Here is a 22,480-nt window from a genome sequence, read left to right as displayed (position 1 = left end):
AAGTAGCAAATGCACAAATTTTTACTGAAACAGAAATGAAAGGCAGAAGGTGGAAAGAGAGCTGAAAAATCACTATTTTTTCAAACTTCAAGGTACCAGGCCCCATGATAGGCATTTTACATAGACTAACTCATTTAAATCTCAAAACAACCTTAGAAGGTTTTATTGTTTGCATTTTACAGATGAAGAAACAGATGCTAAGAGACCTACAGTGAAAATGTAGGTCCCTTTGGACACCACTACAGTCAAAACCCAGCTTCTAAAGCCCGTGTGTGTAGTTTCATCAGATTTGCTTTAAAAGGTGAAATGAGCATCCACAGGTGGTTAAAAAAAAAAAAAAAAAGCCAAAGAATTATGCCATCTTTTCCAGCAAAAAGCCACTTTATTAAACTTGCTAAGTTTTACATTAAAATAAACAAGTTTCAAATTAAAAAACAAGAACAACTGCCCTTGCCATAGTTGTTTTAGGGTCTCCACTCTCTCGTCTCTCTCCACCAACCAATCGCTCAGAACAAGTCTCGGCATTTCTCCCTGATGTCTAATGACAGTTGTAGCTTCTCTCAGAGTGAATTCCACCTTATAATACAGGGCCCTCAAAGCCCATGTTATCTGAGAGTCCTCTCCCTTACTTCATCACTCAGGAATGATAGCAAATCATTCTCACTGCATCTCCTTTTGTGGACTTAATGTCAAGTAGAGACTAGGCTTCAGAACCTCTTTATTGTGTGTTATGTCACCTGATGAGATTTCAAGTACAGCCGGCTTTTGTCATAATGAATTCATTTTCAGGAGTTAAAGGGCACATCATTAACAGGATCAGGTTTTACGTTAAGCAGTGGGTAGGCAGCATCATCCTACATATGACATGTAAAAACCTTGAAAATATTCTGTTACACTCAAAGTCAAATCCAATTCTTAATGACACCAGAAATGCTTGGAGTCCAAGATTCAATTTTAAAAATACACAGCATTCCAGGTGCATATTTGTGTGATCAGAGTCAATGAGCGTAACTGGTAAAAATGACATATAAAATAATAGACATAAATGCTCACAGACACATTTTTCACCCCAGAAGAAAAATACAGCAAAATGTTATGCAGACACCTTGCCTGGGTGGTAGCATTAAAGATGATATGAATTTTTTTGAACACAAATCTTGTACTATATTTTCACATTTGTCTATAATGATCCATATTCATAACCTAAAGGAATTATAAAACTATGTCCTATGGATGGTATAAAACTTTGTTATAGCAAAAACTGTCTACAAAAATGATGGGACTCATGCGTGTTGGCGTGGTCTGCCCACAACGTTTCTCTAAATTATGTTAATGCCTAGGCTTCTTAATGTCAAAAATAAATTAGAAAAAGACAAATATACATCATAATTCATTCAATAAACATTTATTGAGTACTGCTGAGTCCTGGGTAGGGATATTAGGCTCTGAGGGTTAAGTGACGAATACGAGCAACTCTTTGTCTTTCAGTGGTGGAAAGACCTCGGCTATCTGCAGCACCACAGAAAAAGCGAGCGTGTTCCAAGTGCCCTAAGACCATTGGAGGACATGAATACTTCAGCCTGGAGCAAATGGGGAAGGGTCTGCAAGGTTTGAGAGATAGGGAGGAGCCAACCAGTCAGGGAAAGGGAAATAGAGCATTGTGAGTAATTAGGAAACAGGATGTGCAAAGTTGGGCTTCCCAGGTGGCTCAGCAATAAGGAATCTGCCTGCCAATGCAGGAGACACAGATTCAATCCCTGGGTCAGGAAGATGCCCGGGAGAAGGAAATGGCAACCCACTCCAGTATTCCTGCCTGGAAAATCCCATGGACAAAGAAGCCTGGGGGCTACAGTCCATGGGGTCGCAAGAGTAGAACAGGACTGAGTGCCTAAACAATAACAACAACGTACAAAGGCACAGGAACCCGAAAATGCCCAGCAACTCCATTCATTTGTTCGATGAGTGCCACCCACTGTGCATGAATCACTGGACTGAGGCAACAATGAACATGGCAAAATGGTCCCTCCCCTTGTGATACTCACCACCTAGCACAGCTTAGCAAAAAATAAAAGCAACTATAATAGAGTGAAATAACCCCTCTGCTATAGAGCGAATATGCAGCCCTACGGTGCAAATAAGAGACACAATTATGAAAAGACTTCAGTCAGGAAAGATCCTTACAGGAAGTGAGCCTTCTAGATGAGAAACACATTACCATCCCAGAAGAGATGGTCATCAAAGCAAAGAATGGCTTAATCAAAGAGTTTTTAGATCTGACACCAAAAGCACGATCCATAAAAGAAAAAAATAAATCAACTGGACTTTATCAAAATCAAAAACTTTTACTCTGTAATAGATGCTATTAAAAGAAAGGTAAGATGACCATATTCTGGGAGAAAATATTTGCAAATCTCATTTCTGACAAAGGACTTGTTGCTCAAAATGTATAAAGAACTCTTAGAAGTCCATAAAGAGAAACAACTCAAGTGTTTTAAAGGAGCAGAAAGATCGAAACAGATACTTCATCAAGCAAAATACACTGAGGGTAAATAAGCACATGCTGCTGCTGCTAAGTCGCTTCAGTCGTGTCCGACTGTGTAACCCCATAGATGGCAGCCCACCAGGCTCTGCCATCCCTGGGATTCTCCAGGCAAGAACACTGGAGTGGGTTGCCATTTCCTTCTCCAATGTATGAAAGTGAAAAGTGAAAGTGAAGTCGTTCAGTCGTGTCCGACTCTTAGCGACCCCACGGGCTGCAGCCCACCAGGCTCCTGTGTCCATGGGATTCTCCAGGCAAGAGTACTGGAGTGGGGTGCCATTGCCTTCTCCAAAAATAAGCACATGAAAGATGCTAAAAATTATTAGCCATTAGAGAAATGCAATTTAAAGCCAAAATAAGATGCCACCGGAAACCTACTGAATTGCTTTTTTTAAAAAAAAGTGACAATGTTAAGTGTTAACCAGGGTGCAGAGCAAATGAAACTTCATACACTGCTGTTGGGAAAGCAAATGGCACACTCAAGGTGGACAACAGTTTGACGACGTCTTATTATGAAATTTTATTTACACTTTTACCATTGTTGTTTAGTCACTAAGTCATGTCCAACTCTTTTGTGACCCCATAGACTGTAGCCCAACAGGCTCCTGTATCCATGGGATTTCTCAGGCAAGAATACTGGAGTGGGTTGCCATTTCCTTCTCCAGGGGATCTTCCAGACCCAGGGAATGAACCCACATCTCCTGCATGGGCACATGGATTCTTTACCACAGAACCACCTGTCCATGGGGTCACAAAGAGTCGCACACGACTTAGTGACTGAATGACAAAAATAAGACATACCATGATTCAGCAATCTCAATCCTGGGTATTCACCCAAGACAAATAAAGACTTTCGTTTATATAAAAATGTATGTATTATGGTTCATAACAGCTATATTCATAATTGTCAAACACTGGAAACAACACAGATGGAGATGTCCACCAGTGTCGCCGTGTGACACCAGGTTAGACCAGGTAATCGTGTGACGGCTGCCAGCCCACTCTCCCTGTGCCTGTCTCCCTCACCCTCTGATTAGGTCCCACTTAAACAGAAAATACACAAGATGTAATATAACTAATTTCATTTCCGAGAGTTCATTTTCCAGGATGGCCTTCTTAGAGCACAGTTACAAGTGGGCACAGAAGCAAATCTTGGATAAAGACTCAATTTGCATTGACATGTTGTACTGATATCACTGCACTGCAGAGATTGTCGTCACACACAGCACAGGGGCAGCAGCTCAACCTCCGAAGCCGTAGAGGGTGCGTCCCTGCCGCTTTAGCGCGTAGACCACGTCCATGGCAGCGACCGTCTTGCGCTTGGCGTGCTCTGTGTAGGTGACCGCGTCCCGAATAACATTCTCCAGAAACACCTTCAACACGCCTCGGGTCTCCTCGTAAATGAGGCCGGAAATGCAAATGCACTGCAAAGAACTCCCTGGGTTTCCCTGACAGCGTCTGTGTTGCTCAGGACCAATCCTTTCCTATGTTTTCATTAAGTAGTGTTTATTACTACATAATGATTATATTTTATAATGTACTGATTATATTACATAACATAGAAAGTATTCCACACGCTTGGGCTGGTCGTCTTGACTGATTTTCTCATGGGGGGATGCGGTTAACAGCTTTTTACCATCAGTTTGCGCCTTTTATTTTGCATCCCACTATGTGATGCTAAAGCTGAAACTCCAGTACTTTGGCCACCTCATGCGAAGAGTTGACTCACTGGAAAAGACTCTGATGCTGGGAGGGATTGGGAGCAGGAGGAGAAGGGGACGACAGAGGATGAGATGGCTGGATGGCATCACCGACTTGATGGACATGAGTTTGAGTGAACTCCAGGAGTTGTTGATGGACAGGGAGGCCTGGTGTGCTGTGATTCATGGGGTCACAAAGAGTCAGATACGACTGAGTGACTGAACTGAACTGATGTTTTGCTTTGACCTCCTAATAGATTCTTCATTACCATGTGGCTTTTGATCTGAAGTTAGCCTTGAAGAGTTACAGCAGTTGAGGGAAGCCTCTGATGAGTACTGGCAACCTGGCAACAGTGTTTTCATGTATGATCTCATGTGACCCTTAAAGTGGGAGCAAAAACATTTTAAGACTGCAAATACTGAAAAGGAAGATCCAGTGTGAATATCCTTTGGGGTCATGGGGCTGAACTGTTTCTTAATACTCTGCTGAATTGAGACAAGACAGCTCCTACACCTTAACTTTTTCCTGATGTAAATGTACTACATACAGAGTTGGTGTGGTAGTGTTGTCAACCTAGCTACTAGCTGGGGTTGGTAATAAAAGTTGGGGTTCTTACTTCTCATTGCAGTTGACACCTCAAATTATCCAAACTTTCCCTTAAAACTCAAAAGAACCAAGTTTTTCACTTATATCTTTCTAGAAGAAAATACCAGCATACAACTAACAAAACAGAAGCAACACAGAAAAGACCATAAAACAATCTCTGAACATCAAAGATTTTCTGTAATAAAAGGTTTTATAAGTCTAAAACTTTTCCTTTCAGTTAAGAAAACTAGTCACTTTATAGAGTTGCTTATTTAAAAACAGGGCAAGTCTTTAAGGAAATAAAAATAGCAAACATTCATTTAAACATTTTTATGTACTAGCATGTACATACATTATGGAGAAGGCAATGGCACCCCACTCCAGTACTCTTGCCTGGAGAATCCATGGACAGAGGAGCCCGGTAGGCTGAAGTCCATGGGGTCGCTAAGAGTCGGGAACCACTGAGCGACTTCACTTTCACTTTTCATTTTCATGCATTGGAGAAGGAAATGGCAACCCACTCCAGTGTTCTTGCCTGGAGAATCCCAGGGATGGGGAAGCCTGGTGGGCTGCTGTCTATGGGGTCACACAGAGTCGGACACGACTGAAGCGACTTAGCAGCAGCAGCGGTACATTCATTAATAACCCCAGGAGGGAGGCGTTGTCATCCATTCCACAGATGGAGACCCACCCTCCTCTCCCAAGGCGCAGAGAGGTTAGAGAGCTGGTCACAAAGTTTAGTCTGGAAAGAGACAGGATTTCAGGCGGTGTGACCTATGACCTGATTATCTTAACCACTGTGCTATCATCTCACTAATAAGTCACTTACTTTCTATACTGTCAAAAGTCTTCAATCTACTCTACAGGGGAATCCAGGGTGGTTATATCCAGGGGTTTCCAGACCAAAAATTCCAAACCCCTTTCATCATATTTGGACAACCACTTAGCTCCTAATTTGAAAGCCGATCCTAAGACATATTCTGAGGTGATGTCTCAAAAAGACTGTGTTCTTGCTCCTCTGGACATCAAAAATAAACTCATATTTGAGGGCTACTAAAAGAAGTTAAAATGCAAAAACAAAGAAGCTGGCAAGCAATTCAGAGTCTCAATCACTTGCTAAATTTCTCTGCAATTCTCGATTCGGATAATCTATTGAATTAGAATTTCTAATCTTTCTGATCTATATGACTTAGTAAGAATTTAATTTTTCCAGTTGTTATTTTGGGGCCAGATTTCCCTCCTTAGTCTTTCTTCCCCCCTGCCTGCCTCTCCTCATTGAAACTATAAAAACACTGTGACTTTTAAATAGTGTGAAAAGTCCAGGAGAGCATCAACAAACAAATTTGAAAGATGTCCAGCAAGCCCCAAAATAGATGTCAGAAAAGCACAAAGATAGAGAGTAAAAATCCAATGAACAACATCGTGATCATCTGTAGTGTATCCACACACCGCAGAATGGAAGAGCTCCCCCCAGGAAATCTTACAAATGTTTACAAGCTTGCAGGAGGTATTTCATGCAAGAATGCAGAGTCTGGCCACTCTCCTGCTTGCTGTGTGCACACAGTGAAATATGCTCTCTTCCAGAAAGGCTGGTAAAACTCAGAACTACAGACATATTTTCCCGATATATTCATTTGATAGTCTTTCTGGGGATAAGTTAGACTCTTTTCCTTTATATCTAGTTGGAAACTAGGAGTTAGAGAGTTTTAAAAAATTGTAGATGTCATGGAACACCAATCCTGCCTGATACTCTAATTTATATAGAAGTATGTCCTATAGATTATTAAATGATAAATTGGACCACTCACTGACTCTGTGAAGGACATGCCAATGTGAGACACTTTACAGATGAGGATAATGCCAGAGGCCTAAACCAGTAGCCTCTAAATTTTTTGACCATTCACTCCTAACTGGAAAGTATCAGGCTCACCAAAAACTTTGTTTGGGTTTTTCTGCAAGAAAAACCAAAATAAACTTTTTGGCCAACTCAGTATTTTGAGCACACATCTCCCCCAGATCTGTGTGTTTATCTATAAATTATATACATGCACTACTGTATTAATATATTAGTGTGTGTGTGTGCACTCAGTCACTTTAGTCACGTCTGACTCTCTGTGACCCTATGAACTGTAACCTGTCATAGTCTTCTATCCATGGGATTCTCCAGGCAAGAATACTGGAGTGGGTTGCCATTTCCTCCTCCTAGGGATCTTTCCATCCCAGAGATTGAACCCACATCTCCTGTGTCTCCTGCATTGCAAGCAGGTTCTTTATCCACTGAGCCAACTAGGTGCTGCTGCTAAGTCACTTCAGTCGTGTCCGATTCTGTGCGACTCCAGAGATGGCAGCCCACCAAGCTCCCCCATCCCTGGGATTCTCCAGGCAAGAACACTGGAGTGGGTTGCCATTTCCTTCTCCAATGCATGAAAGTGAAAAGTGAAAGGGAAGTCGTTCAGTCATGTCCAACTCTTGAGACCCCATGGACTGCAGCCTACCAGGCTCCTCTGTCCATGGGATTTTCCAGGCAAGAGTACTGGAGTGGGGTGCCATTGTCTTCTCCGAGCCATTTAGGGGGCTCATTAAAAAAAAAAATACATGCACACACACAAAATAGAGAAGAACAAAATAAGCATAAAATATGTTCTACTACTTTCTCCACGCTCTTCTATATATCAACTGTGTTCACCACACAGTCCATCTGACCCAGGCTAGAGTCCACTGTTTTACAGAATTATTTATAGAAATGGAGAAGGAAATGGCAACCCACTCCAGTATTCTTGCCTGGAGAATCCCATGGATGGAGGAGCCTGGGGGGCTACAGTCCACGGGGTCGCAAAGAGTCGGACACGACTGAGCGATTTCACTCACTCATTCACTCAAGAATGGAAACAGAAGCTAAGGCTCTTCACACCTGATTCCACACTCCAAACAGCATTTCTTCCTTTTTTAAGTGAGAGCAAGAATAAAGACAAGGAGCTTAGATTAGGAAAGAATTAAACCAGTGCTTCAGGACAACCTTGCCAAACATTAATCCAAACTCTTCCGTGAAAGTCTCAGGCGCGTGAATGTCACCTTGATGAGTATAAAATATGACAACACAAAAACATGAATCTGAAAGGGATGAACTGCTGGCTGGGCTCTCATGAGCCAAGTTTAGGCTCAATGATGCATGTCGCTGAGTCTTTAGAGGATGGATAAGATTAGCTCCTCTGCAAAATCTTCAGGGAACAAGAAAAATCGATGTGGTTAAAGCTATATATTCTCTTCTCTTCAGCACCACTACCTCTACCCTCATCATTCCCTGCCGCTCCAAATTACAGTGTAATTACATTTTTAACATGTCAGCTCACAGACCGTTGACAGCACCCATGAGAAATGTATAACAAAGCCTTCTTCAATCTATGCGTCTTTTTGGCCCATTGATAACCTAACCTAGAACAAATTTTAAGAATGTGCTTAAAAAAAATTTGGAAGCTATGAATAATAACTGAATGGACATTTTCCAAGCACTTTCTAATTCCTATTCTTCTCCAGAGACTAACTGGCTGGATTCGGCATGATCGCTGTCATCCTCACACTTGAATGCTTATTCAGCAACAATAGGGTCTCTGGTCCTACTTTTTTTTTTTTAGGTAAATCCAAATTTTAATGGTATTAGACTTAAATAGCTGATGAATTCATCTTAAAATAGGAATAGGCTTATCCACAAAGGAGTCAATATACTGAAAGTCTGTTGGCTTAGTGCCCTTTTCTCCTGGGCAATGCTTGGATGGAAATTGCCAAAAGTGACTTCATGACTTTTTCCTGTAAAGGCTTCCACGACTAACCATCACTCAGTTGTGTCTGAGTCTTTGCGACACAACTGACCAAAAACTTTGTTTGGGTTTTTCTGTAAGAAAAACCAAAATAAACTTTTTGGCCAACTCAACATTTTGAGCACACATCTCCCCCAAATCTGTGTTTATCTATAAATTATATACATGCACTACTGTGCTAATATATTAGTGCGTGTGTGTGTGCTCAGTCACTTCAGTCACGTCTGACTCTTTGTGACCCTATGACCTGTAAGGGCTACAGAGAAGGGTAGCCATTCCCTTCTTCAGGGGATCTTCCCAACCCAGAGATCGAACCCAGGTATCTCACATTGCAGGCAGATTCTTTACCATCTGAGCCACAAAGGAAGCACAAGAATACTGGAGTGGGTAGCCCATCCATTCTCCAGCAGATCTTCCTGGCCCAGGAATCGAACCAGGGTCTCCTGAATTACAGGCAGATTTTTTTACCAACTGAGCTATCAGCGAATCCCCATGACTGACCAGCTTACATCAAACTGAGACATTCTTTCTTTAGATATATTAATGCTCTAGATCAAATTCTACCCATGATATGGCCAGTAAAGTCTTGTTTCTTTGGGGACTTTTAATTTTTTTAAGTGCATATTTATAACACACAGGAATACTTTTAATGGGAAATTCCTTCAAGCCCTTTCAAAATTTCACTGTCCTTCCCAGAAATGTACACACATACATACTCACATGCGTATTTAGGTGTATAAGAAGTTCTACATTGGTTTCTTCCCTTAAAATTAAGTTCACATTTAGTTCTGATAGTTCTTTAGTTAGAATCAATTAATTCACTAATCAACTATAGCATTCAAGTTGCTTATAAATCTACCTTGAAGCTCCTGGGCAGACCATAAAGGGTCTGGTAAGGCAGGACACACAGGAAGAGAGAGGTTGGTCTACAGTGAAAAGAATGGACAGTATGGTGACTCGTAGGAAGCCTCAATATGATACATACGCTTCTTCTTGGTTCATGAGGCTCTATAAGTCAGGGGATACAACATGTATCAAAACACTGGGCATATGTCTGAAGATAAGCAGCTCCCGGGTGAGAACATTAATAAGGTCTCTGTGATGAGAATAATGACAAAGGCACCGCCCCGTCCCTAGACCCACACCTTCTTCCAAATCCATCTCCTAGGAGTGGTGATGGGGTCACATAGGGATTACTGTTTTCTCCATCTTGTGTTCCAGATGATAAAGCTGCCAATACCATGTTTGGTTTCCCCATTACAAGATCTGCAGCATTAACATCAGTACCACACACAACAACCAGACCTTCCACTTTGGATCTGAGCTGGTCCTAGAAAAAGCTATGAACTCCTGAGTGCAAAAAGACAATGACCTGGGTGGGTGAACTGAAAGAAACATACAGAATTTTATAGGAATCCAGACAGGATTCAGCCCTGGATTGGAGTAGGTAACATAGAGCAAAGCTGGCTGAAGAATGCCATGACAGGAATAATGATCAACTTGAGTATGGGAAAGAAGGTATTTGAGTAATCCGATGGACTTCTAAAGAATTAATCCCTTCAACCTCCCAGGATTCTGATCTACTCCCCAAGAGCAGTTCAGTTTCCCTTGAAAATCCTCCCTGAGCCACTGGTTTGATTTCAGAGCATTAAGTCATATAGTGTGAACAAGACAGAGAGAGCCCAGCCCTCATGAAACTTCCATTGTGGGAGCACTAATGATTTCAAGGACCCTTAAGAATGGATAGTTTCTACCTCTGATGACCAAATGCAATGGGGAGAAAGAATGGGATGAGAAAATAAAACTCTGAGTGATAGACAATCAGGAGAACATTCAGACTGATTATATGAAAGGTCTATGGCTTTCCAGAAGGAAGTCAGCTGAAATGATCAGGTTCAGGGACAGCTACATATAAAAGCATGCAGAATCTCACTTAAATAAATGTAAACTGTAAACAAAACTGCTTATTTGTATCTGAATTATGATCAAATAGAGATACATGGGAGCTGACGGCCACAGTGGAAAATTCATTGATACATTTGGTAACTACTGCCTGTATTTTCTAAAAAACTCCAGAACATGCAACCCATGTCATCTTTCCTCTTGCACCTCTAATTCCTCCACTCTTCTCCCTAACTCATACCCAAATGAGAAAAGTACCAACATGGCTTGTTGTAAAACCTCTCAAATGACCCATATCACACTCAAATTCTGCCATTATGAATTCTTCCTAACTACTGTGCCCTTTAAGTACAGACTGTTCCTTCATGAGTAAGCATGCTCATTCTAATATAGAGAAATGTTCATCCAACATAACTGGTTGCAACTTGGTTAGAAAAATACTGTTAAAACAGGCCATCTAACAGGACTGGGGGAGAAGGCAATGGCACCCCACTCCAGTACTCTTGCCTGGAAAACCCCATGGATGGAAGAGGCTGGTGGGCTGCAATCCATGAGGTCACTAAGAGTCGGGCACAACTGAGTGACTTCACTTTCACTTTTCACTTTCATGCATTGGAGAAGGAAATGGCAACCCACTCCACCGTTCTTGCTTGGAGAATCCCAGGGACAGGGGAGCCTGGTGGGCTGCCGTCTCTGGGGTCGCACAGAGTCAGACACGACTTGAGCAGTGGTCTCCATTTTTATTAAACAAGCTCGCTGTGGTTAAAAAGCTTTGAGAACTCTGAATTTTTAAGATTCAGTTATTATATACTAAATATATAATTGTGATTATGTATGTTATAAAACTAAGACAAGAAACTTTAAAAGGAGTCAACAATAATGTTTTTTGCAGCTCATCTTGCATATCCGTTGGTTATATACATCCCACATCAGAAGCCACTGATCTACAGCAGGAGTCAGCAAGCTACAGTCCACAACATGTATTTTTGCAAAGAAAGTTTTATTGAAACACAGTCACACTCATTCAGTTACAGTGTCTAGAACTGTTTCAAGCTACATCAGCTGTGATGCATAATTGTAATAGTGACTGTTTGCCTCAAAAAGCCTAAAACATTTACTATCTGGCCCTCTCTAGAAAATGTTTCCAGTTTCTAATTCAGAGTCTCAGCAACAAAAAAAAGTTCTTCAAGCCCTTAAGCAAGTAAGAAAAGTAGATGATGACTTGCGCTCAGTCATGTCTGACTCCTTGCAGCCCCACGGACTATAGCCCACCAGGCTCCTCTGTCCAAGGAATTTTCCAGGCAAGAATACTGGAGTGGTTTGCCCTTTCCTTCTGCAGGGGATCTTCCCAACCAAGGGATGGAACCCACATCTCTTGCACCTCCTGAACTGGCAGGAAGATTCTTTACCACTGTACCACCTGGGAAGTTCTATAGATTCATCCCATTAATGCAATATTTAGTGGTGAAATAAAAATTCTCCAGCTAAGGAATTAGGAAAAATCTACTCATAGGAAAATTCTAAGTTTTGACAAAGATTCTTGATGTGGATAGTACTCTACCTATTTCAAGCAACTGTATTTGGTAGCTTCTCCACATACAGTTTCTGGAGAAAGAAATGGCAAGCCACTCCAGTATTCTTGCCTGGAAAATTCCATGGACAGAGGAACCTGGCAGGCTACAGTCATTGGGGTCACAGAGAGTCGGACATGACCAAGCACACACTGCACAACAGTTAGATGTAGTTTAATCACCAAATTAAGCACAGGGGATTAACTGGAAAGTTTAGCACTGATGCTACGTATAATCTATTAACAGTGTAAAAATCATGAAGGATATAATAAACGAAAGCTGAAGTAACACCTCAGGCTGCCCTACATGTTTTTATTCCTACAGACTGGATGTTCTCCAAATATGGTCCATGGACCCCAGGAACCTCATGACTCACTCAGAGGTTCACAAGTTCAAAGAAACCTTCATACTAATACTAAAACAAATGTGTCCACTCCAACATGTTGACACTGCATGGATGGTGCGCAAAGCAACGGTGGCGAAAGCTGCTGGTGCCTCAGCACAAACCAAGGCAGTAGCACCAAGCTGTGCTAGTTGTCTCTATATTCTTCACTGCCACACAAATGGAGGTTAATGTCATTTACGAATGTCCTTGACGAGCGACTTCCCTAGTGGTCCAGTGGCTAAGACTCCACACTCCCAACGCAGGGGCTCAGGTTCGATCCCTGGTCAGGGAACCAGATCCCGCATGCCACAACTAAAGATCCCACATGCCATAATTAAGACCTGGTGCAGCCAAATAAATAAATATTTACAAAAACGTCCTTGATGAAAAAGTAAAAAGTACTCTTTTTATTAAATCTCAGCCCCTGAGTACATGCCTTTTAAATACTCTGTGCAACAACACAGAAGTCGACACAACCCGCTTCCTCTATATACCGAAGTGATAACTGTCTCAATGTAAAGTATTTCTTTACATTCAGTGTTAGTGTTACTCGCAAAACTAGCTCTATTTTCTCATGGAACACCATGGAAAAAAATGACAAAGTATGGTTATTCAGACTTAGGAGTTGGCGGATATTTTCTCTAAAATGTAAGAAGTTAGCCAGTCACGGCAAGGAAATCACCTGGTAGCACTTTTTTCCAATAGTAAAATTATATCTAAAGCAAGAATTTGAATGTTGGGAAACTTTTATCTGCCACTATGAGCATGACAAGCCTTGCCATTCTTAAAGATTTTTTGATTAAGATCAGTGGTGATAGTTTTAAAATGCCTTTGTTTCTCCCCACTATTGTACAACGGTGAAATATCTGCATGCGATGCATAACTCAGTGAACCAACAGTTTCTAAAAGAGTGAAGTTCACTGATAATGGCTTCAGATTCCAACACTTGCTGAGTTGTGGTAAAGTATCAAAAGAGAACATCAAGTAATCATGTGAAACGGTGATTAAAAATACTCCATCCTTACTGCACATCTGCATATGGTTGGACTTTCTTCCTAATTCTTCAGTCAAAACACATTTCCTAACAGACTGAATGCAGCAGCAGATGTGAGAATCCAGCTGCCTTCTATTAAATCAGAAATCAAAATCATCTGCCAAAAAGGTAAACTGATGCCACCTTTCTTGCTGACTGATTTTTGTTACGGAATATAGTTATTGTTTATAAAAATGGTATCTATGTTAGCAGAAAAGTTACTTTTATAACCCATTTTTTAATAAAAATAGGTTTAACATAAACTTATTATATGCCAACATGTTATTTTCAAAGGACTTAACCTTTTTATTTTAGTTTCAATTTCCAATATGAGAAGTACCAAAAGATAAAACTCACATAAACAAAAGCGCAACTACTTTTAAGAATATAAAGAGATCCTGGGACTAGAGATTGGATACTGTAGGCCTACCTATTTTAATGTTATTCTATACGCTCTATTCTGTTTTTATTGAAAAAACACAAAGTAAAATATCTTCCCTTTTTGTTTCTCAGTTCACGTTTTCATAAGCTACACAGAAAACACCTTGCCTAAATGGGGAGTATGACATTCCTGCAAATATAAGAGGAGGGAGAATGGCTCTAAGCAGGAGAAAACTGCCGATTTCACAAAAAAAACAGTCATATCCAAGCTTGAGAACTAGGGGCTTCAGGCATTTCAGCCGTATCTACAGACACGACTGAGCCTGCTTCACTGTCCTCCACAGGCCCAAGATGTGCAGAGACAAGTCATATCTGCCCTATATACTTCTTCTTTGCTCAACTCAGTTGGTTACAACTCTTTAGGGACCCTGCTACAACTCTGGATTTCCTGCCAGGTAAGTGGCATTGGTATTTGGGGGGTGAGATGCTAGCAGTAAGAAGAGGCAATCAGCCTCTTTATAATTCCAATTGTCCAAATGGCATAAAACAGGGGTCTCCAATTCCTGGGCCATGGAGTGGTCTGTGGCCTGTTAGGAACTGGGCCATATAGAAGGAGGTAAACTGGTGTCTTCCACAAAACTGGCCCCTGGTGCCAAAAAGGTTGGGGACCACTGGCATGAAAAATACAGATGGAGTCTCAGATTTCTCTCTCCATTCCAAACAGAGAGAAAAGATTTCTTTAGCTGGGATTCCTTGCAATGGGGCTATCGTATCTGCCCATGGCAACCCACTCCAGTATTCTTGCCTAGAGAATCCCATAGACAGAGGGGCCTGCTGGGCTACAGTCCATGCGGTCGTAAGAGTCAAACACAACTGAGCGACCAAACACACACACACACACACACACAAATAGGCAGCACCATCTCTAGGGTTGAGAAGATTGAGATAGGTTGGGATAAGTGACCAGATAAGGTCTGGGGAGGGGATGATCATCTACCTTATGATTAAGGTAGATACTGGAAAATTGATTTCCACCAATATATACATATAAACCCTAGCCATCCTGGTTACAGAAAGAAATTGTCAACTAAAAGTCATTTGTTAGGATTTCAGCACAAAGTTCCCTCATAGAAAAATGTTCTAAATGGTAATTAGGCAAAATAGTACTAGAATTTATATACAGGGTAGATTACATAGACTTGTGGGCTGGCATGAGAACCCAAGAATTAAACTGTTTCCACAGTTTATAAGTTGAGGTACACTCATGCACCCCCCATTCCAAACTCTTTATAGTGAATAACACATAGGAAACAGGAAAAAGCAAAATTCAGAGATTCTTAGGTTCTCCTGATTCCCCTCAGGAAAGGATTCTCTGGAGATAATGAACATAGGTAAGTACTGACAGACAAGGTCAGCTCTGAAAGCAAAATCAGGAGAGAAAAAAGGAAAGAAAAAATAAGTAGCTTACCTGTGGTCAAGATGACTGAAGTCCTGTAAATTCAATTCCCTGGTGTCTTGTGTCAGATAAATTGTATCCACATCCTATTTGAAACAATTTAGTTATGTAAATAGTCCCCGCAAATGATCAGAGATGCGAGAGAGACACAGAGAGAATCAGACAATGACACAGGCAGATTTTTATGTAATCTGAAGAAGGAAGATTTTTAAGCAAGCAATGAATGGAGGGGAGGAGAAATAAGCCAAATCCTGGAATATTCTCCAGGTGTGTGAGAGACAGTGTATGTGCATGCATGCATACAGATACACTTACCCATTGTACTTCTTCCCTGTATGAAAATCCAAGCCAGTCGCAAACACAGGCATACATCTGAGAAAATCCACCTGAATCAGACAACAGAAGTGTGACAGGTTTTCGACCAAATGATTTTTAAGGTAAAATTTAAAAGCTTAAATATGGCCGACGTTAACAATGCTGATTATTCTTTCCGTTTGGGGAAAACAGCAAAGATTCTCCCCCGTGTTTTATAGTAAGTACATAGCAGGATGCAATACAGCTTAAATATAGGACGTTTGTCCACCAGTCTAAAGTCGGTGCGGTGCTAATTACACCTTAAAAGTAATTGTACCTTTACGGTAGCACACTAGGAATAGACTTAGCTTCCTGGCAAAAGGGCATCCATCCATGTATTTTTTGGTTTTAAAAGGCACGCTCACCACAGGGGCCCTGCTCAGTCACAGTCTGGCTGTCCCACAGAGCTTGGAGGCTGGCCAGTCGCTCAGATGGCTCCATGAAGACTTTTTTCATGATTCTTCTGTAAGGGCAACAATGACGACAACACCACATTTCAAAAATCAAGTTTTCTGAATTGCACTCAAAAGTTTATTTTGTGATACACCTTTTTTTTTTTAAACAAAGGATGGGTATCATTTTCATTTTGGTAAATATAATTCCATCTTTTTTTGAGACTAGGGAGCTGGAGAACTATAGACAACAATCAATTAAAGGTATCTAACAATGCAAATAGTCTCCATGTCATTTAGTTCTTTCATAACATTAATTTTATTAGAGTAGTTAAAAACTGGTGTGTTCCACTTAATAAATTACCTAAAAATAATAATAATTTATGAGATTATGTATATATTAAATATAAATTACTAATTTTCAAGGAACTAAAGTGCAAGTCTCCTCTTTTATCCTTCAATAGTACAAACATCCATCAGGAACCTGAGCATTGCCCCCTGGAAGAGCTGTTCTGCTTGCTCTCTCTTCCTCTGGACTACAATCCCAGGGAGCGTGTGCTTACCAGAGACTGAACGCAGTTCAAATCTGTTAGCAAATTATGTGCAACAGTGAGGAGGGGACAGAGAAGTCTGGGAGCTAAGTGGGGACCGGGTCACAGGGGATACCTCAGAGGTCAAATGAAGGGGTGGGGGGTTTCATTCTCCAGGCAACGAGGAGAGGAGCCTCATAGAGACTACACAAGGAGTGTCAGATGAACAGACAGCACTGGAAACAAACATGTGCAGGGGTCAGGGAGAAGCCAGGGCAAACTTTGGAAAGAAAGAGAGTAAATAACTTGAGACATGAAAAAGAACCTCCTGAGACTGTTAAGAGCCCAGGGAAAGTGAAGGTCCCGAACTGCTGGTGGCAGCAAGCTGAACAGCTGTGGGATCTTCTCCTGTACCTCCCGGCTGCCCAAATGTGGGTGGAGGTAAGGCAGTCTGCTTGCTGCAACAAGGCAGGCTTTCCAGGCAGGCGAGCCAGGAACACAGTGGGGACAGAAGGAGTGGAGGATATTGACAGGGCCCTGCTGAAGTAATGGACACCATGGGGCTTGGTGGACAGGAAAGGAAGGGAAGGTAGAAAGAAGTGGAAAGAGGGCAAAAGTCAAGGGATCCACGGCCAGGAGGCCCCCCAAAAGTCCAAGTATGGGTACCAAGGAAGAGAAAGTGAAAGACTAGAGACTGTATGTAGTTCAAGAGAGATGACAAAATGATGATTTCACCCCCAGGAGAAGCCGTGCCAGGAGAGGACAGGTCGAGGGTGTGTCCATCAGGGGTAAAGTGGGGAGGAGGGAAGAGGTCACAGGCTGTGAGGAAGGCTGTTGGCAGTTCGGAATCACCCAGGACCATGACAGGCCCTGGATGCAAAGTGGTGACATAAACATACTAAGTCATATCAAACATTATTTTAATCTTTTTTTTAAGCTAGTTGAACATTATTTTAATCTTTAATGAGTTAAAAGCATGGCTATGTGTATAACTCTCACCCTTATGAATTCCAGTCACCTTGTAGAGAAAAATGTTCCCAGTCACTTCCATTTTCTGACTGAATGAATATTCCAGATAAAATGTGCTGGAGTCTGACAAGTTGCCTCGTTGGCCTGTTCTAATCCTAGAGAAAACCTCAAATACCTACTCAAACATTTAAGTACAAGCATTCTGCTAGCATTGAAAAATACTCCTACTTCTTTATAATCTTTATGATTGAAGCATGTGCAGATATAACCAACTGAAGTCAAATGCTACTAACTCCTTCAAATTCTTGTGTAAATTATGATATCCCCTTAATGCAGCAGAATTTTTCACCATTTCACCTGAACACACCTGTAATTAACCCCCACCATTCTGAAAGTTCTCAATTTGGGGGCAACTGTGGGTTTAACAAGATGTTCCTAATGAAAGTGATATGACAGAATCTGGCAATTTGAATGGTTCACCCTGGTTCAGTACCATCATTCTGGTATTTTCTGGCCACAAGAAAGCAAAGCCAGCTTTTACGCAAAGATAGAGTGGAGCAGTTGGAAGCAGAAGCATTTACACAGATGAATTAAGTAAACCATGGACACACTAAACTAGATTTATGTCTGGCTTTATCTGAGATCACATTTCTTTTCTAAAATCTTGCTTTATTTCGGCTGAACTGTAAAGCATGTTGTTTCAATGACACACAGGATGAAATTCGGCTAGTCAAAAACTGAAAAAAGGCAGGAAGCTGGAAGGATTAGAAATAGGAAGATGGCAGCCTAGGATTATAGTGGCAAATAAATTAATCTGGTTCGGAAATCAGAGTCTAATTTTATTCCCAAAACAGCACCAGAGAGTCACCCTTGGGGGCAGAAGAAATCACCTGGAGGGTGAGGGAAGCAGCTGGTATAGACATCCGTATGAAAGGCTTCCTGCCTGAGGAGGCTACACCTGGCATTTTCCCTCGCCTTCAAAGCCACCCTTCCAAAGTATCTGTCTGAGCTTTTCCAAGTAGCTCTCCTTCTGTAACAGTTCTCATTTTTCTATTTTTCAGAAGTGAAAAAAAAAATAGGTATCAGGGACTAAAAGAGTGTCATGAAACAAGTGTATTTATTTACACAAGAGATAAACTCATAAGAACTAAACATCCAGAAGGCAGCAACTGTTTCTTTCGTATCGAACACGAGACACAGAAAATGAGAAAAGGAAAAATCTATTCCACATGAGTTATGCCTGCAGCAAAGTAACAGCAAAGAGCCTTCTGTGTATGCACCACAAGGCACCTGCTCACACATGCTCACACACACATACACACACGGCATGCATGTAAGACAGAAAGACAGACATGAAATTGCTATCAGAATAAATGTCATAACATGTCAACCAAAATCCTAGCAAACGGACATGTATTAATACATCCTGCTGCTGCTGCTAAGTTGCTTCAGTTGTGTCCGACTCTGTGCAACCCCATAGATGGCAGCCCACCAGGCTCCTCTGTCCCTGGGATTCTCCAGGCAAGAATACTGGAGTGGGTTGCCATTTCCTTCTCCAATGCATGCATGCATGCAAAGTCGATTCAGTCATATCCGACTCTGTGTGACCCCACGGACAGCAGCCCATCAGGCTCCTCTGTCCACAGAATACACCCTACCACTTACTAATAGGTGGCACTACGCAGTTGAACCAACTACATTTACATTGTGTGTTCTTAGTCACTCAGTTGTGTTCGACTCTTTGCTACCCCATGGACTACAGCCCACCAGGCTCCTCTGTCCAATGGAATTCTCAGGCAAGAATACTGGAGTGGGTAGCCATTCCCTTCACCGGGAGATCTTCCCGACCCAGGGATGGAACCCAGGTCTCCTGTATTGCAGGTGAATTCTTTACCATGTGAGCCACCAGGGATTATGTGCATTTAATTTACACAAGAGTCAGAAAATAGTTCATGTGGCAAAAACAGTGAACTCAGTGACAAGCATGCCTGCTCTCTATGCAAAGCTCACACTTACATTGTTGACATGGAAAAAAATCTGAAAATTATTTTTATCCAATTAATTGGTTTATCAAAAATTTATTTCCAGCGCTCACCCTATACAACATGCAGCTGTCTCCAGAAGAGGACATGTTTTATTGATACAAACGATACCACAAAGGGGTACCTATTTCTTTAGAAAAGTATAGAAACTGCCAGAGTCTGTAAAGCACCTTTCCATTGTTGACCCATTAACTCCCATTTTGCCACTCTTCTCTTCATAATAACCTCATCTTTTCAAACTTAGGGAGTCCCTGATAGCTCAGTTGGTAAAGAATCTGCCTGCAGTGCAGGAGACCCAGGTTCGATTCCTGGGTCGGAAAGATCCACTGCAGAAGGGACAGGCTACCCACTCCAGTATTCTTGGGCTTCCCTTGTGGCTCAGCTGGTAAAGAATCCTCCTGCAATATGGGAGACCTGGGTTTGATCCCCAGGTTGGGAAGATCCCCTGGAGAAGGGAAAGGCTACCCACTCCAGTATTCTTGCCTAGAAAATTCCATGGACTGTATGGTCATGAGGTCACAAAAGGTCGGACAGCTGAGTGACTTTCACTTTCCTTTTCCTTTTTGAACTTAACCAGCTTTTGACTTGAAGAGGGATTTGCAATATCATTTCTATCATGGTAGTAAAGACGCACTGTCCTAACTTACTGACACTAATACCCAGCCAACTTTCACACTGTCACGTATATGAAAGAATAATCCGATGTATAGATCAGTCTTATGAACTCTGTGGGAGAGGGAGAGGGTGGGGAGATTTGGGAGAATAGCATTGAAACATGTATAATATCATGTATGAAACAAGTCGCCAGTCCAGGTTCGATGCACAGTACTGGATGCTTGGGGCTGGTGCACTGGGACGACCCAGAGGGAGGGTAGGGGAGGGAGGAGGGAGGAGGGTTCAGGATGGGGAACGCGGGTATACCTGTGGTGGATTCATTTCGATATTTGGCAAAACTAATATTGTAAAGTTTAAAAATAAAATAAAATTTAAAAATTAAATTAAATTAAAAAAAAAAAAAAAAGAAGAATCCAACATGCTGAAAGCCTGAGAAGAAAATCATGTTAGGAGGTTACTGTTGTCTTACCTAAAAAAGGGTGTTATTGGCCACATTTAACAATAAAAAATCAAATTAAAGAAATGCAATCAACTTACACACAAACATAAAATAATTTAAAAATTCATAAACATCAAAGAATCTCCCTACAAACATCACCTATTTCCTTCCCCACATGGAGGCTTTCATCCTGGTAAAGACAATAGCAGGCTATTCAGCTAAGATTTGTGGAGCATTTGTTAAGCAGTCAACAGAAGTTAATTTAATCCTCCCAAAACTGCATGAGTATCATTATTCCCATTTTACAGAGGAGGACACTGAGGCATGGAGAAGTACATTAATCTGCCTAGAGTCTTGCCCCCCCAAAATATTCAGACAATCTGATACCTTTCAGTTCCATTTTGGGGCTCTCTTCCCCCAGGCTCATAAAGCAGTGTTACAAGACTGACTCACCCTTAAAATTAGCTGTCATTTTATTCTAAAGTTGAAAAGCCCTCACTAGCTCCCTACAGCCAATCCCAGAGGCTTTTATTTGGGCCTCTCCAGGCAGCGTACTCTTGCCTGGAAAATCCCATGGACGGAGGAGCCTGGTAGGCTGCAGTCCGTGGGGTCACTAAGAGTTGGACATGACTGAGCGACCTCACTTTGACTTTTCACTTTCATGCATTGGAGAAGGAAATGGCAACCCACTCCAGTGTTCTTGCCTGGAGAATCCCAGGGACAGGGGAGCCTGGTGGGCTGCCGTCTATGGGGTCGCACAGAGTTGGACACAACTGAAGCAATGCAGCAGCAGCAACAGCAGCAGCAGGCAGCTTTATCTTTGTCTCACAGTGGTATCTGCAGTCTCTCAATTCTAACTCCAAGAGGCTAGTTGCAGTCCTTCTAAGGCAAGCAAAGTTGCAGCTGCACCTTCCCTCGCATCTGCCTCCAGCCTCTACCATTTCTCTCACAGAACTCTCCCTGGGGCCCACCAACAACAACAGTCAACCTCTCAAAACAAAGAGGAAAAAGTGTGAAAGTGTTAGTTGCTCATCGCATCTGACTCTTTGTGACCCCATGCACTGTAGCCCGCCAGGATTCCTCTGTCCAAGGAATTCTCCAGGCAAGAATTCTGGAGTGGGTAGCCATTCCCTTCTTCAGAGTTATCTTCTGGATCCAGGGATGAAACCAGAGTCTCCTGCATTATAGGCAGATTCTTTACTGTCTGAGCCCCCAGAGAAGCCCAAACAAATCAAAACAGACACAAATCAAACATTATTTTTTTGACATCCCAAATTAAATGAGCTTTTCCTTTCTCTGAAATCTAAGGATGGTTCACTTTCCTTATGTTTTTCACTCATCTATGTTCTCAAGCAAACATCTTCTAAATTAGTTCTAACTCATCCTAATGACTTAATTTAATGTTAAAAAAAAAAAACCTAACTTGGTTTTAGAGAACAGCCAGGGGTCCTGCAGGCCATAACACAAAACAACTTCCTGAAGGGAAACGCCATTACAAGCATCTCTGTGAAAAGGATTAAACAACACTTGCTACAAATATTTCCCCTAGTTTCCTCCCAATATCATTGCCTTCGAGATGAAGCCTCCAACGATAGTGACTATCACACAGCAAAGATGGAATGTTGACAAAACAATGCTAACAGTGATTGATGTTATTTAAATTTTATTTTATGTGAAGATTAAACTTTGCTTATTTAATGAAGTAGAAGAGAGATGTAAGGGAGGGGAAGAGGGAAACATATATATATACAGCAGAGATTCTGATGCAAAA

General features: G+C 41.6%; 1 protein-coding gene across 1 annotated transcript in view; it reads right to left on the bottom strand.

Moving 5' to 3' along the window:
• The window catches only part of CARMIL1 (capping protein regulator and myosin 1 linker 1), a 303,970-nt gene that overhangs the window by 138,551 nt on the left and 142,939 nt on the right, over positions 1–22,480 (bottom strand). Inside the window, 3 exon segments of the mRNA XM_070360729.1 lie at positions 15,381–15,454; positions 15,684–15,754; positions 16,088–16,185. Coding sequence (XP_070216830.1) covers positions 15,381–15,454; positions 15,684–15,754; positions 16,088–16,185 — 243 coding nt within the window.

Source organism: Bos mutus, chromosome 23, assembly GCF_027580195.1.
Source record: "Bos mutus isolate GX-2022 chromosome 23, NWIPB_WYAK_1.1, whole genome shotgun sequence".
In the NCBI taxonomy this organism is placed as follows: domain Eukaryota; kingdom Metazoa; phylum Chordata; class Mammalia; order Artiodactyla; family Bovidae; genus Bos; species Bos mutus.
Note: the sequence above shows the minus strand (reverse complement) of the source record. Positions and strands in the feature narration are given on the sequence as shown.